Here is a 17,313-nt window from a genome sequence, read left to right as displayed (position 1 = left end):
ACTTCGTAATCAGTGCATAATCATTTTTGCAGTACAATATGACTTTGCACCGACTTTTCCCTGCAAAAATACACTTTGCACAGTTCCATGAATCAGGGTTTGTGTCGGCAGTGCAAAGTCACTTTTCAGCAGTGCAAAGTCACTTTGAATCGTGCAAAACTGCCATGAATCGGCCCCATATTAGTTACCATTTAAACACGTGTCCCACAAACTGCATGATCGTTTGGGGCATAAATCACTTATTTTTTAATAGCCAATTCAGTTGTACCCAAATATATTCAGGACTAAAGAATTCTTTTTTTAAAACAGGAAACAAAAATGCTGTTGGAGACAAGATGACAAGCAGACGTGTATTAGGATGCCAGGAATAGGTGTGTGGTTGAGCTTCAACAGGGTTGAGTCAAATCATGGCCAGAAACATTAAAATAATGCATCACATCAGTTTGACTCCCTAAGGAACTGACCAGGGAGGGGATTTGAGCGCATATAAAAACAGCCATTCAATTCATTTGCAGTTCAAATGGCTTTGAACCAATTTGAACCGCAGTCACCTACTGGTCTGAATCTGATTCGAATCACATTCATATTGATTTGACTTGAACACTGGCCTAATATCAGAATAACTCCACAAATAAGCAAGTACAAACATAATTAAAACATATATATTACATTTAGAAATTCTAAAAAATGAAGGTGTGGAGGAAACATTGAATAAGGCATGATCACACCCCCCTACTATGCTACCATTCTGTGACAATATATTCAGTCTTTCCTTATGCCATGTTTAAAGCACTGTCTCAAGCCTGCATAAAGGCTGAAGGTACACAGCACTGCGCATGTCACCCTGAGAACCGCGCATCACTCACCACTTAAGAATGCTCGCCTTCACTGTTCACGTTTCTGACACATATTCGTTTTGGCATCACTAAGAGCGTTCCCTGCGCCCGCCTTTTACCGAAAGGTGGCTTTAGATGGCGATGTTGTCAATGCCTCGAGGCCAGTGTGAAGCATTAGGGAGTATACTCAGCTTGAAGAACGCCTTGGATTGTGTTACTTCTACTGATAACACTAACAAGCGCTGCTGAGTGCAGCTGGCATCAAAAGACTGCACAATGAGGGTTTGTCTTGGTCATCAATGAAAGTTGCAAGTTGTGACCTTGACAGGCTGAGACCACCCCCTTCCATTGACACTCTTGTATTCCTGTAAGTATAAGAGCACTGGACCCCGGAGCGAGGGGGGTTCACTTGTGCTGAAGTATTGTGTTGCTGTTGGTTATTTGCTTGCTTGCTCCGTAAAGGGTGGGGACGAGGAGGCCCCGAAACAGCCCACCCAGGCCATCACCCAAACCTTGCAGGTCTCGTCCACGGACAACGAAGATCAAGAGTCCTTACATACGGTCCACGAGGATGTTGAAGAGGATGATGACAGCGCAGGGCCTAGTTTTCCTGCTCTGCCTTCTCAGCCGAGGGACATTTCCTTGGATATTCTGTTGACTCTACATACCTTTGTGTCAGAGATCCAGATGACGATGCCTCTGTGGGCCCCCAGGTTGCCGATCAGCCTCCAGCAAAGAAGAGGAAGCGTCATCCGATGCCCCCATTTCAGCCTCCTCCACCACGTCAGGTCCCTTCTCCCCCAGCAGATGCAGACACAGGTATGGGGACGGATACGGCCACGATGATGGATGATGATGAAAACATCATCGTAACGGACAGCAAATCACATCTGGATATTCCACATAGGTGGCCCCACAGGACGAGGTGGGTTTGTTCCACGCCATGATCGCCAGGGCGTCCGAGTTATTCCAGCTAGTGCCAGAGGAAACCAAGTAGGAGGGCTTCTTGTATCAAAGGCGCGAGGCCAACAGTCAGATGATCATGGTGGTGCCTTTTATGGACGATGTTTGGGAGGGGGGCATGGCCGTCATGAAGAACCCTTGCACGACTCCAGCCAAACGGGATAGGCTGGAGAAGAAATATAGCATGCAGGACTGCGTGCCCAAGTGCCTGAGGTCAAAACCATCGCCAGATTCTGTGGTGTCCGTGGCTGCGAGGAAATGGTCAGCTAACATGTCCTCATACTCGTCGCTCCCTCAGGACAACGAGGGAAAAAGGATGGACACCATGGGAAAGAAGGTACATTTTCACTGCAGTATTCACTATCAAGGTGGACAATGCACTGGCGATCCTGGCCAGGTACGACAGGGAATTGTGATACAAGCTGGGACCGATCCTGGAGTTCCTCCCCGACGACAAGAAGATGGAGGCCATTGCTCTCTTTCAGTAAGGGGAAGTGGCGTCGGATCACACCATTACAGTGGCTTTGGATGTTGCCAACATGGGGTTCTGGCAAATGGGGAGCAGTGTCTGTCTTCATCGACAAGGTTTATGTTATTTTTATGTTTATTGGGTTTATATAGCGCTTTAATCCAAAGCGCTTTACAGTATAACAAGGTACAATAAAGAAAGAAGCATATATAAAAACATGAAGCAAACCAGTGAGACAGTATGTAGAACAATTTACTGAGATGGAGGTGGAGAGGGAAGGGAGAAGGGAGAGGGAGAGGAGGTGGGTATGAGTTTACAAATAACTGAATTGAGACCAATGGGTGAGAGGAGAAGGGGAAGGGAGTGAAAGGAGATGGGAAGGGAATAGAAAGGTTGGATGAAAGCCACCAGTTTCCACCCTGAGGTCCAAGCGAAGGTGCTGGACATTCCCTTTGATGGGGAGAATCTATTTTGGAAGGCCGTCGACAAGTCCCTCCAAGCCATCAAGACGGATACAGAGACGCCCCGTTCCCTGGGCACTCTCCAGCAGAGAGTCTTCTTTTTTGTCTTCTTTTTGCTCATCCAGGGGAAAGTCGAGCAGATCTTCAAAAGGGTTCTCCACATCATACTGACAGCCTTCCAGGTCCTCTATGCAAGAAGCCTACAGAGGCCATTCCCAGGCCTACGGTAGTGGAGGACAGCGTTGCCTGTAGGGCAGGATGCTGAAGCAAGCTTGCACCGCCCGGGATGTCGGGCACCCACTCGTGCACCCCAGGGGGAGGCCGGCTGATGAGGTTCATCAGAGATTGGAGAAAGATCACCACTGACAAATGGGTGCTGGACTCTCTCGCCCAAGGACACACCCTGGAGTTCCAACGCAGGTGTCTGCAAATCCCTCTGGTTCCCAGTCAGGAGAAGCACATTCCTCAGCTTCTGGAAGAGGTACGAGCCATGCTGTGAAAAGGGGCGATAGAGCTGGTTCCCCAATGGCTCCGGGGCCCCGGATTCTATTCCAGATACTTTCTAGTCAGAAAGAAAACAGGGGGCTGGAGGCCCATCCTAGACCTATGATGTCTGAACAAATACCTTAAGTCCCAAAAGTTCAGGATGGAAGGAAGGTAAAGAAGGCAGCGGCTTTTAGGCTACTGTTAGAACTAGTACAGTTATAGTCTGTATTGGTTACTTGGCACTAGTGTTTCGTAATACGACTCACTTAGGGATAAGGAAATCTGGGATTGGGAGGCAACGATTAGGGACCACTTGAGACTGGCCACCCCATCCGACTCAAGCCTTGTTCATCTTATTTTCAATAGAATTCGAGAAAACATATTACTTGGCCGCATGATTATTAAACAAAGATGTGACACTTGTGATGGGTTAATTCTTGGTCTGGTCATTTTCAAGCAGGTTGGTAAGAAGTGCTTTCGTTTATACTCACTGTTTCCTTCTGCATTCAATAGCTCTGTCTATCCTGAATTCAGGTAAGCTGATAAACCCTTCTGCTTTTTCATCCTAGAACAAAATCATCAGAATGATTAATAAAGTAGGCCTGAGAGATCAAAAACATGGAAAACAGCACATTCCAGGTAGGCCACATGTCTTGAATCGCTCGGTCAACGGCAATTATTTGAGAAGGATATTTTGTATCGTGCCTTTTTACAGATTTCCAGGTGGTGAATAATACATTGCTTTCTCACTAAAGCAGCTATGGTGACACCAGCCCTTCTCTCTTAATGGAAGTAAGAGCGAGTGTGAGATGTGTACATTGCTTTCAACAAAACTGGGAGCCTTCATGCATTTCATTCATAAACATATTTGTAGACTGCAAAGGGTCTCACATACAGACAAGCAAGAAATCCCACGAAGATCTGAACTCTGCCTCAGATGCTTCTAGCATGCATTACAGATGTATTCATAAATCAAGTACGCACAAAATGCATTCTGTACAATGTGTGCCTTTAAACTCTAAATACTTGCTAGGGGCCATCAACCCTCGGCTGTATTAAGAGTGGCACTCTTGAAATGGGGCATCATATAGGTTTTTGAAAGCATGTACCTTTAGATGCATTTGTATTTGTATTTAGGCACTGAACAATAAAAGAATAAAAAAATAAGCAGATGGAAACCAGAGAATGTTAAGAAGCTAACGAAGAAAGGAGATAGATTTTAAGATTAGCCTGGAAGATACAAAGTGTTGAGGAGGAGCAAAGTTAAAGAGGAAGATCTTTCCAGTGTTTGGGGGCCAAAAGAGAAAAGGAAAGGAAACGAAACGAGGCACAAGGGGGCTTAGGAACAGTTAGGATAAATAGATTCTGAGATTGCCAAAAGCGTGATGGGACATAGAACGAGAGTAAAGAGGAAAGGTAAAGAGGGGCCAAGCCATGAATGCATTTGAAAACAATTGAAAGAAAGTGATACAAAAGATGAGATTCAAAATGAAAGAATGACATTGAAAGTAGGGAAGATCTGATAGAGGCCCCAGGGGTAAAGATAAAAAAGGCAAACAGAAGAGTTATAAATAGAACGAAGAAGGAAGAGATGACAGGCAGGGAGACCAGAGACCAAGCAATAAAGATGAACAGTAGTTGATACGGGAAAAAACAAGAGAAAAGAGAAGAAGTTTAGTAGCGTGAATGGAAAGATAAGCACAAGCACGGCCAATGTCAAACAAAGCATAACGGCATGAACGGGCAATAGAAGAAATATGGAGAGAAAAAGAGAGAGAAGAATCAAAGATAACACCCAAATTGCACACTGAGATACAGAAGGAAAGAAAAGATGGAGATAAAAATAGAGAAGGGGGATGTAGTGGGAGAAACGGTAGAAGAAGGGAAAAACAGGACTTACGTTATTGAGGGATTAAGATGAAGAATGTGAGAAGACATCCGGTTCGGGGCAGCTAAAAGACGGGATCAAACAGTAAAATGCAAAATGGAATCAAAGGAAGAAAAGGAAAGAAAAATGGGTGTCATCAGCGTAAAGGTGAAAGGAAAGATCAACAGAAGAGATAAGAGCAGAAAGAAGAGAAATATAGAGGGAAAAAAGAAGGGGGCAAGTACAGAGCCTTGGGGAACACCGTAAAGAATAGGTAGCGAGGAAGTTGAGTGTCCAGCCAAGTGATAGAATAAGTCTGTTGTGAAAGATAAGAGCGGAACCAATTGATAGCAGACCCTGAAATATACTTGGGGGATCATAGAAGAAGAAAGAGGGTCAGAAGGAGAAGCCGTAGGATGACCGCGAGTTAAGAGAGCAGAAGTATCGAGGTCTGCAAGGGGAGAAAACAATGAAAAAGAGTAGGATGATGGAAAAGGGGGGGAGAAGGAGAAGGCGAAGTAGAGGGAGTGAAAGCAAGACAAAGATTAGCTATTTTAGAGGTAAAGTAGTTCACGAAGTCAGAAGACGAAAGAGACGAAAAGGCAGAAGGATCGGGAGCTTTTGGAGAAAGAATATTGTGTAGATGCTGATAAAGACGGCGAGGGTGATGAGATAAAGCAATTGTAAATTCAGAAAAATAATATTTCATAGCAGTGAGAAAGTCAAAAGAAAAATGCAACATTGAAACCGTAGCAAGGTGGGAGAATTCTTCCAGAGCCGCTCAGCGTTACGCAGATTGTGGCAAAGGGAAATCAAACTACCAGTGAGCCAAGGCTGCAGAATGTTATGAGTAGGACAGAAGAATGTAGAGGGAAAGTAGAATCAAGAACAGATTGTACAGAAGAGTGTAAAGTAGTAGCAGCTGAGTCCAAGGAAAGAGAGCAAAAAAGCAAAATGAGAGGATGAAAAAAACATAAGAAAGAAAGAAAGAAAGAAAGGAAGAGGAATCAAAGGTGGAAAGATTACAATGTGAAAATGTAGTCAGATGAGGAACAGAACGCACAGAGAGAAAAAGGGAAAAAGAGAAAAGTAAATAATCAGAAGCAGAAAAGGGAGAAGAAGAAACAGAAGATGAGAAAATGAAGAAAAGATTAAGTCCAGGCAAGAGCCAGACTGATGAGAAGAAGAAGAAGGAAGGAAATTGAGATTATAAGAATCAGCAAGAGAAAGCAGAAGAGGGAATGAAGAAGTAGTTGTGGGAAAATGACAATCCCAGAGAAGGAAAAAAGTAGAAAAAGACGGGAGGAGATGAGATAAAAGGAGAGCAAGGTGTCCCAGAAAATCAGTAGGTGGGACAGGGGGACGATAAACCACAAGAAAAGAAACAGTAAAAGGATAAGAAAAGGAAGAGAAATGGTATTCAAATGAGGGAAACCTTGGAAGATCAGAGTGGGAAAATAGAAGAGTTCATGAGGAAATGAGAAAGAATTCCAGTGCCACCACCACCCCCACGCTTGAGTAGGTGGGGGGTATGAGAAAAGGAAGTTGAAGCAGTATGAAGAAAAGCGGGAGTTGTAGAATTATCAGGGGTGATCCAGGTTTCTGTTAAACAGAGAAAGTGAACATTAGAACAAAAAATAGATCAAGAATAGAACGCAAATTATCACAACTAGAAACACATTTAGAAGACCAAAGTGGAATTGCGGAAGAGCATCAGAGGAAAAGGGGGGGTAGCAAGACAAATTGGATAGATTACATGAAACAGGAGGGGGTAGCACCAAAGAAGTGCGATTGGTTGTCCTAGCCGGGACAGGACAAGACATAAAAGAAAAAAGAAGAAAAGAAAGAAGAAAAGTAGGCCGGTAAAGGACTGATCAGCACATGACTTGCCACAAACAGAAACAAATAATGAAAGCCAAAGCCTTTACAAAAAGGGGTCACCCGTAAAAATAAGGGTGTGCACAAGGCTGCACATGTCCAAGAGGAGGCTCAACGCAGCTGGCATTTTAAAAAGCTTACATCCTGACTTGATCACGGTTTTTGTTTTCGCATGCTGCGTTTGACATTAGGAGCAGTCTGTGAGGACATGATAGCCACTATTTCATACTGCAACCCCATAACACTTTCTTGAAACCTAAATGTCAATTCCTTGGGGAGATACAACTTTCCACCCTTCTCTGCGCCATTTTTTGAATTATTTTACAGCCTCTTAGTTGCAGGGAAGCCAGCACAGAAGTAAGTGCCTTTCATAGAAATAGCCGCCTCTCTTGTACTGTAACTATTAGCTCCACTTTAAAGATTCTGTATGATGTGCCACCAGGCCACCAACGTTGTTTTCTGCAACGTAGGCTGACGTCTTGCCACGTCACTACAGCCCATAGATCTTACCTCTATGCCAATTCAGCCTTTATAATATTGTGTCTACATGCCCAGCACATACTTTAAATATTAGATTCTAACTGCATAACATAATCTCCATAAAACTGACCCAAAATAATGCTTTCAAAGTTATTCACAAATAACAAAACACAACTCTGCAAACCACAATGTATCTCAATGGAGGATTTAGCACCGCAGTGTCTATCCGATGGTGGGTGGACACCAGCATTGCTGCGAAACAGCTTAGCTCACCGTTTTAACTGCCATTTTGCAACACAGTAATATTTTGAAGGAAATGTTATTTGGCAAAACATGTCCCTATTAATGGTCTTAGTACACTGATGTTACAAGGCATGCATTTGATTTTAGCCGCAGCCTAGTCATAGACACATGCACTGTGTCATAGGCAGTAGAACTGGAAAGGGCCTGCCTGGTGTATATGTACAGCACATTTCATACTATTGCTAGGAAGGTTTCAATTGTGTTAGTGTAGCTTTAATCATGCTGTGTTGCACTTTTCTGTTTTGGGGTCTTTTCACACCCATCTGAAGGAACATTTTCAAAACTTCACACCTAGATTTGACTGGATGCGGGCGGTGGGGTGAGAGGTGAGTGTCAGTCACCACAGCCATTTAAGCCATGCACGTGTGTCCCATAGTTAAATAGGTCCACTAAATGAGGACACATACATGCTCCATTGGAGGAGACAGGTTTACAGCCCAGTAGGATTCAACTTCCCACTCTCTAACATTGCTGGTCCTTGCAGGAGCTCTCTGCTCTTCCAGCATAGATGCAACGCTGGAGAAGGTCCTGCTGCTGGCTTTACGCCGTGAAGTCCATCATGCTTCTTAGAAACTGCTGAAAGCATACATCTTTTTAGTGCCCACTGATTGTGCAGTGAGCACATTGCAAGTGCTTATTAAAAGTGGGCATCACAATAGTTAGATTTACGGGGTAAGATGGTGGAACGTTGGGTAGCCATCTGTTAGACTGCCTTTCAGACATTCCTACGGGTCCAAGAAATGTCTGCACCCTAAGGCCAGGCTTCTTATGCTGCTGAGGGTGTTGATGGGGCAGATGCTGCTCTCTTCTGAGTTCCTGGGCCAGGTCAAGATACTCCTCCTAAGTTAATAGTTAGTTGTCTTTGTTACACGCTGCTTTTTTGCAGATGACGCGTGACCATGCAGAACTGCCTCTCTGGGGCAAGGAGAGGATGTAGATAAATCCTGCATATCACATATGGAAACAATACTAGCATCGAGACAATTCCAGGTGGGGTGACGTGCGGGTGGACAGAATGCAACAGGAGCCTGTGCTCTCCCAGGGGGATCATGCTTAGAACACTGCAGCCTAGCCTTGTGTGCTACTGAAACGAGCACAAGGACGATGGAAGTCTAGGAAAACGCACAAGGTGAAAGCAAACAACCTCCAAGCCATTCTAAGGCGTAAGGCCAACGGCAACCCAAACCCCAAGAACTCCACTAGAGCCAAGAAAGGTATATGTCAACAAATGCCCTTAAAGGGAAAGGTGTTTATTATTTGGTGTATATCCCCTTATAAGAGAATGCTGGTATCTCAGAAAGATGCGGCTATCCATGACCCAAGGCATGAAAAACCCAAAATTGAGCCTAAAGATGAGAGTTGGGGAGCTGCAGGAAGAGTAACATGTGACCTCTGACAAGCATGTACAACTTAACACATATAAGAATCGATCAAGGGACTCTTTCTGGAGGAAACAGGCGGGGAAGGCAAACAGGAGGAGCTTAGAGTAGCAAAAGAAGGTGTTGCAGCCTGCTTGTGGCGAGGTGCGGAAAAGAGTCAAGGCGCAGGACGCAGACCAAGGGAGGGCACCTTTTCCATCTCAAATTTGAGAGGAGAAGACCAAAGAACCGGAGACACGATTGGAATCTTCGAGGCTTCTGTAAAGGTTTAAAGTAGGGGTATTTTAGTCCCTAACTCTTGTAGTTAGGAGAAAAGCATTGTTTTAGGGAACAAAATATGAATTCCCATTCCCAGTGCGGGTATTTGTAAGCATGCAAAAATATATTTTGTCTCTAAAACATTTTTGTAAACCATACATTATTTCATAGCACTTCTTGCAAATGAAAAGATGCATTTTCATCTAAAATGTCCTCTTCAGATCAGGCAGTAATATTTGCAGGGCTTCTTCATGTGGCTCTCCTCTGTGGGTACCACTGATCGGAACATATTTATGGAGCTGTGTGGGTGGAAGATTAACCAGTCTCCTATTTTTTATTGGGAGTACGTGTGCTCTTTACCTTTCTTTTTTTGAGTGTTTACCTGTGTGTAGGGAGTAGAGGGGGCTGGTACGCGTCCTCTATGGCTTCTTCAGGCGCGAAATGCTTAATCCACAGTTCCGCAATTCTTATACTGGAATTGTGGATAAGGTAAGTCTCAGTGGGCCTCATTATAAGTATGGTGGTACAGTAACAACAGCGCCGGTAGTGCTACTGGCGCCGTTGCTCCCGTACCGCCATACTACGAGCTGTGCTCACAGGTGCCTGTCAGTCCGCCAGGTCTGACCTGGCAGGCAGAGTGGCACCCGCGAACACAGCAAGCCGGTTGCACCTGCACCGTTGTAAACTGTGCAGTTGCATCCGACGTCCCCATTCCCCATTCAATGGGGATGTACCGGGGCCTGCACTCGCGAAAGGGAATTACCGGGTCCGGCTGGGCCGGAATAGCCCAGTAATTGCCCATTCGTGGGTGCCGGAAGCGGATGCGAGTTTGGAGGTAGCCATGCCAGTTTTACCAGCAAGGTTACCTCCAACCTCGTAATGAAGTGTCTTCTATTGGGGTTTTGATAAGCATATGACACCCTAACCTGAATAAGGGAGTTAACTGAGAACACGCAGGCTATAGCTTGTCGAGAACGTCTTGCAGTTTCCACACCGGGGCCTGGGCTTCCTTGCCTGCTTTAGGGAAAACGGGCAAAATGATTTGGGCATCCTTGATAGAGAAATGGGAGTATGATCATTTTGGTACCCAAGTGTCCCTTAGTATTGCTCTAAAAGATTGACGATACCCCAATAAAACATTTGAGGAAGAGGGGTTCATTATCTATGTGGGAAGGGCGGGGTGAGCATATGTATTTGAGAAAGTGAAACCTGTAAAGGGGAGTATGCAAAAATGAACGGTTACAAAACAGATCTGGTATCTTGATCTGCATAATGAAAACCATCCCCTTTTCCTATGTTTTAAAGTGAATTTAGAGTCTTCCCGATATATAAACGTCCCTCGCTTTTTCAGCTGCTAGCCCATTTTACTTATTTTGATGACTTTAACTATTCCACCAGGTTTCCCCAAGCATTATACAACTCCAATTTAAACCAGGTGTCTGGCTTTTATGTTTTATTATGGTGAAAAGATGTTTAGAAGACTAACAATTATTACAGAAAAAGGCACTCGGTCGCGATGTCAAGTCTCCCATGCACATGTCATTACTTGATGTACAAGAGGGTCACAGTCATTAAATGAAATAATGAAACACTTTAAAAAAGGTTCATGAATTACCTTTGAAAGTATCTGCTTATATAGAGAGCTATTACACAAGGTTGTCCATTTTTATCCAGCTTTTCCTTTTGGCTTCAACAAAACAAAAGATGTGATAGCTGGAAGGTTTGGAATGAATTCTAACCTCTGGCATTGCTTTGGGCAACCCTCCAGACCATCGTTATCAAGCTTGGTTCCACCCCAGTGAGCTACTCCTCCCTGATGAGCCCCAATAAGGCTGAAATATATCTGGGGATGCTTGTGGTCTCGTGCAGAAGGGATTTGACCTAGCGGTTCGGGCTGGACTGCCCCTTTTGGGGTGGGACCAAGCCTGATTTGTATATGGTCTTTCCCCTATTGTAATGGCTTGGCAGGTGAAGAACGATGGTCTGGAGCATTGCCCAGAACAATGCCAGAGGTTAAGATGTATTCTAAACTTTCCAGCCATCACCTCTATTGTTTTGCTTTTGGCTTCAGCAGTCCTGCCATTACAAGAACTGATTACAATTGAAAAGGGGTAGGAATATTTTGGGAAAGTTAATGATTTTAATACATATCTACCATGATTAAGAAATACACTAATCTCGGAGGGTAGCACCAGAGTCTTAAACTATTAGACTACTCCACTGTCAAGAGACACTTAAGGCTGCCTCTCAGATGAGTTAGAATTATCTGTAACAATATTTGTATTGTTAGTTGCTGATACTGGATATCCTTATTCAATTTATTATGAATGTTCATCTTAGTTTTCTTATTGGATGTAGCTCAGGGAAAGAGGCACCTGCACATAAACGGATTTCAAATGCGATGCTGGCTCAGATGCTAATAAATTGGCCACCTTTAGCCTAGCAACCTGTGGCATGCTGTTGCTGGGGAATATTTGCATACTGTAGACAGGGCAAATGTAGCATGTTTGATAAGGTATGTCTGATGCTACAATTTTCTGTGTACATTAACATAAGGGGATTCAAGATTGTAAAAGTCGCCTAATTAATAAACAATGGCAGCAGGGAGAGGCAAGAGTCTCTGACACACTAGGATGTGCAAAGAGAAATCCCCATGTTGCAATGTTGTGTTTGGGACATGAATAAAAGGGTAACTTGACGAAACTTCCATAAAAAACCGAGTCTGGCAGGGTCAGGCATAAGGGAGATTACTAGCAACACCAGCCCCACACTGCTTTAATTGCAAACCAAAAGCAGAGTAGGATGAAACCAAAGTTCAGTTCACCAAAAAACGCAAGTAGGTATAGACCAATAATATTAGGGAGTACTGTTTCCATACCCAAGAAATAGAAACAGCAAATGATTACTAAATATTTACCTCAGTTTTTCAAAGAGTTCAGTGGCCTTTTTAATGTCTTGCAGTGTTTGAACATATAATGGTGACTAGCTCAGGCATACAATACTTGCTTCAGATATGCGCCAGTCAGGGGTTTGCAAGAAATCTGGTATGAAGCACTGTATAAAATCACAGATTATTATTACTATTCTGGACTAGGAGGACACTTTTTTGCATTTGTGTTTCTTATTTTAATGAAGTGCATGTCTAGGACGAGTTGAACCTCATATGTTATCACATATATTTATATACATGATAGTAGGTTAGTGAGTTAATTGTTCATCTGGGATGTCTGTGTATAGCCTGCAGTCACAACGTGTAAACATGGCAGAGCCAACTGTAAGATTAATTAAAACAAAACATATAATTTATATCTGTTTCTGCAGGTTTGCTGCCATTTGGAAGACAATATAGAAAACTATGATTCAGAAATGTATGTTCTATAAGGAAAAGGAAAGAACGTGGAGGTATTTACAACATTAGAATAGTCATTATCAACAACTGCATAATTATAGTATCTGTTCATAAACCCATATTGTCAGATTACTATTGTAAGTAGAAACAGGTTATATTGCACATGTTTCTGTTACATGGGACAGAATGTACCTATCATGCTGAATTGACATTCTGTGAAATTTTAAGATGTGGACCGTAATTCCCCTGAAACCTTGTGTTCACACAAAACAACAATAAATCTAGCTCTTTGTCACATAAATCTCCAGATCCCATTAACATACCACCTAGATCAATGTACCAATGCAGGAAAGATAAGCAGAGACGATGTGTGCATTTGTGTAAGGTAATATACTTCCCAAACTCCAAAAATTATATTAAAAACAGACATTGTAATGGCAACTCAGGCCAAAGAATGGGCTTGTTTTTATGCTAATTTGAAAGACGACCACTGAATTGATTGATGGGTACCTGGTTGACCATTAGGTGCATTTTCATGAAGGTGCTTTGAAGAGGACCACGAACCAATAACCTTGAAATACATGAGGCTTGTTACTGAAAAATAGATTACCAATTCATCTTGTGTCCAACAGAATGTCCTTTGCAGCAGGAATAGAAGCATTCTCCTGATTATGATCAAGGCACACACAGATACAACTTAGCTAAATGTTCAACACAAGTGACAGATGAACAATTGGAAATACATCATCAGTTGCTATTCATGAACCACCTAGCCAACTGAAAAAATGAATACAACTCTGGATTCAGCAGACAAAACACAGATCATATGCCAAATATAAATGATATTAAAAATGTATTAAACGTATGCAAAATGTGCATATTTAAACATGTCCATCATGCATGAAGTGGCAGAAACATAAATTATATCTCCAGATTTAGAATAGTTCTATGAACCTGAATATCCCATTTTCACTAAGAGCACATTTCCATGTAGATAATTATGTCTAATATGAATATATCACTTTGTTGTCAGTTTGCACTCCTAAAGGAGGGGATAGTTTGTAGCGGACACATCCTCTCATGACAAGTTAAATTCCAATGGGCCGGTAGGAAGGCCCTGGTGGGTGTGAGAAAGTGAAGGGGATGTATCACAGGGCCTGTCCAATCCAAAATGCTGTGTTGAATGCTGCTGCCTTGGTGGAGTCTGTTTGCTGGGTATTCACTCTCCATCACAGAGAGTGTTTGGGAAAACCAGAGATGCAATAGAGCCCATCCAACAAGAGATAAGCAGATATTTGGTTCGAAATGGTTGTAGCCAATGGGGAAATCAATTTAAAAGTGATTTATCCAGACTGGGCTGAACACAGATGCTTCCAAAAGCAGGACCAGAATATATGCAAGGGATTTTTTGGAGCAGTTGCACAGACTGGAGGGAATCCTTACTTGAAGGAGTGGCCTGCGGCCAGGTAGTGTCCTTACCTGCCCTGGGCCTTTGAAAGACAAACACAAGTGACTAATGATGTACCTATGACCCACATTTTATAGATTGCTTTCTGAGAAATAAATACATCCAAAGCATTCAATATATTCTTGGATATACCACAGAAAAGGGGAAATAAAGTGCACTGTCTATATGCTTTGTGGTTTATTACTACAACTGAAATGCTAGGTGACATCAACACAATAGGGCTTTTTTCCTGCAAGTTAGGATCTCTGCAAGCTTTAGGCATCTCAATTTGAAATGTGGAATAACAAGTCCTTTGATTGGTGCCTGCCATAGCCAATACATTATATTAAATCTATTCTATAATGAACACATGGAACTTGTGCGTTGTGAGGGTGAACCTGATTCTTTAAAAATGGTGTGAGAGTTAAGCTCTGCTATCCCGTGAGAAACCCAAGCCTGTACCATTATTTGCAACACAGTCAACATCATAGATGATGATATCAAATAGTGCTATTGCCTAAGCTAGGAGCCAACAGGTTTTCCTAGATAGTGAGCAACATTTTAGATTTAAATCAGCCAGAGAATGTGAGAACCATATTTTAAAGTAAGCTTACTTCTTTGATGCCAATACTTGATAAGAATTTTAGATACAACTAAGTACACTATTTTGCTTTAAACGTTATGCTCACAACTGCATTACCTTTTCAATTAATGGGAACGTGGGTGTAAGAAGGGCTTAATTCTCTACTGTAGATTGTGTGACTTATTTTTAGTCAAACCTTCAATGACAGGTTATGTGTTTTATGTGCCATATGTGTTTTTCTATGTATGGGTGTTTGTGTGAAGATGCACATTAGACTGGATATTTTATGTTAAATAAAACGTTTAGTGAGACAAAAGAAGGCGGCTGTAATGCAATCCTTTACATTGCAGCCCAACGTTATTTGTAGTGTTTTAAAAGTGAGTTACTCAGCATTTGAAGTTAGGAGACAACCTACATTTCCTTGATATTTTATTTGCAATAAAACAAAATGTTATGGATAAAACAACCTGTTTTCCCCATATTGTGATGGTGTCATTATTGGGGTATTAGATTAGGGATATTGCTCTGTAACCAATGAATGAAATGTAAATGTAAACATACCCACCTCACATTACCTGACACAGTCCATCATTTTTCTGAGGTTACCAATTTGGGTACCATTTAAGGGGTAATATTAACACACATTGTTGCATCGTTAAGAAGTGGGAGAGCTGTGTGAACACTTCATTACTATTATTATATGTATGATCCGTGCATATTAGTTCCTCCATTACAAGCAAGTACCATCCAAAATTACAACGGAGAGTTGTAATGTTGCTTGGAAACACCATCCACATGCTACACAAACTCAAAAATATATTGATGGAGTTACATACACATTTCTCCCAGAGATAAAGAGGTCAACATACTTATTCATATTCCTAAAACGCAAAGGTATTGGTTCTGAATGTAAGTTCTCTTTTTATATTTCTTTATTTACAAATATCTAGCTGAATACTTGGGAGTGGGAACTGATCAACACATATATTTGCAATACCCTATGAGGTGTATGGACATTTCATCTTTCACTTCCCCTAAACTGATTATGATTGCACATTGTACGTCAACAATTTCATTTGAAAAAAGTTGATTGATGGATCTTTAGAAACAGCATCAACTAAACTAATGATGCATAATGAATACACCGCACAGATACATTTGTGCCATAACATAGTCAATACTTACATTTTGATTGGTGTACCAGTAGAGTGAAGAATCTTTTAAAATAAACCAGTATTTTTTCCATTTTTGCGTAAAGTATCCTTTGGCATCCTTTTTCTTCCACAACCACCCTTCACAGTCTCCATGGCCCAGGTCTTTGCAAGAAATCCGCCTCCTGCTTCCACTTGTAAGGGAACTTCCTAGGAATCGAGAAACAATGTCAATACCACAACATAGCGGTTTCTCGCAACAACAAGCGAATGACAACTGAGGGAAAGAAATTCTGACATGCTAATATCCATGAGCTGACTTCATGCATAGAAGGGACAAGTTATTACCTGCCATGAAGGATATACTTGCTGAATACATGCAACATAGAAACCCTATCCAGCAAAAATACGTCCACCAAAATGGATTCAACTTTTAAAGACCTATGCATCGCTCCCAAATCACTACATGGACAAATAGCAGAATTTCTCCAAGCGAAAATCAACTGCTACTAACCAGGAAGAAACCTAAGATCGAGCAACAACCTCCAAATCGAAACGAAACACTGTGAGAAAAGGAAATTCAGAGGAACTGCATTCTCCTATATGATAGCCAAACTATGGAACGCAGTACCGCAGGAACTAAGAACCGCGGAAGATCATCTAACTTTCAGAAAACGACTGAAAACCTGGCTATTCAACTCACCTAGACAAACATAAAAAAGTGCACCCCCACAAATCATATTCTGGACCCAAAGCAAACTTAGGACAATACAAATCGAAGAACCAACAATAGAACAACCACAAATGCTGAGCCAACACCTACTATCCAACACCCTTCTTCTCTCCTCACCTGCATACTCCCTACATACTATAAACGTCCATAAAGGGGCAGCTATACTGAACACAAAAACACACAAGACCCAGTCCGACTGCTAACAACACCACAACAACAAACAGTCATAAACAACAAACAACCAAGACAGTGGGCACCACCCCTCCAGAAACAACAGGCCCAGTGCACACAAAAAAACACACTTAGATAGTTGGCACACACAGACACCAGTTTCTCTTGATTCTGTAAGCACCAACAGAAGAGCACAACTTCTATTCTATTCCTCTTCCCTCACTTACCACCCCCACCCAAATTTTTACAGAGCCACTTGAGCTCCTGGAGACCATGCAAATGGGAGCGGTGCACGGTATAGATCATAAGAACATTACATAACAAGTGTCTACAGACAGTTAAGATGGCAGTAGTATCAGAAGATCTCTTGCTCACTTGATGTTCAGCTCTACTCAGCAGCACACTCATTTATCCAATACCTGGAACCATTACAGAAAATAAGTCTATAACACCATATAGATTAAAATCATAATATTTCTCCAAATCCAACTAGTTGTGA

General features: G+C 42.2%; 1 protein-coding gene across 1 annotated transcript in view; it reads right to left on the bottom strand.

Annotated features, from left to right (window-relative positions):
- Positions 1-17,313, bottom strand: part of LOC138481058 (connector enhancer of kinase suppressor of ras 2-like) — a 2,957,912-nt gene that overhangs the window by 237,009 nt on the left and 2,703,590 nt on the right. Inside the window, exons 17-18 of the mRNA XM_069612924.1 lie at positions 15,945-16,120; positions 3,707-3,780 (exon numbers count right to left, since the gene is read on the bottom strand). Coding sequence (XP_069469025.1) covers positions 3,707-3,780; positions 15,945-16,120 — 250 coding nt within the window. The remainder of the gene's footprint in view (positions 1-3,706; positions 3,781-15,944; positions 16,121-17,313) is intronic.

The sequence above is a fragment of the Ambystoma mexicanum genome, chromosome 5p, assembly GCF_040938575.1.
Source record: "Ambystoma mexicanum isolate Mex_15411 chromosome 5p, UKY_AmexF1_1, whole genome shotgun sequence".
In the NCBI taxonomy this organism is placed as follows: Eukaryota; Metazoa; Chordata; class Amphibia; order Caudata; family Ambystomatidae; genus Ambystoma; species Ambystoma mexicanum.
The sequence above is the reverse complement of the archived record's forward strand: the minus strand, read 5'-3'. Positions and strand labels throughout refer to the sequence as shown.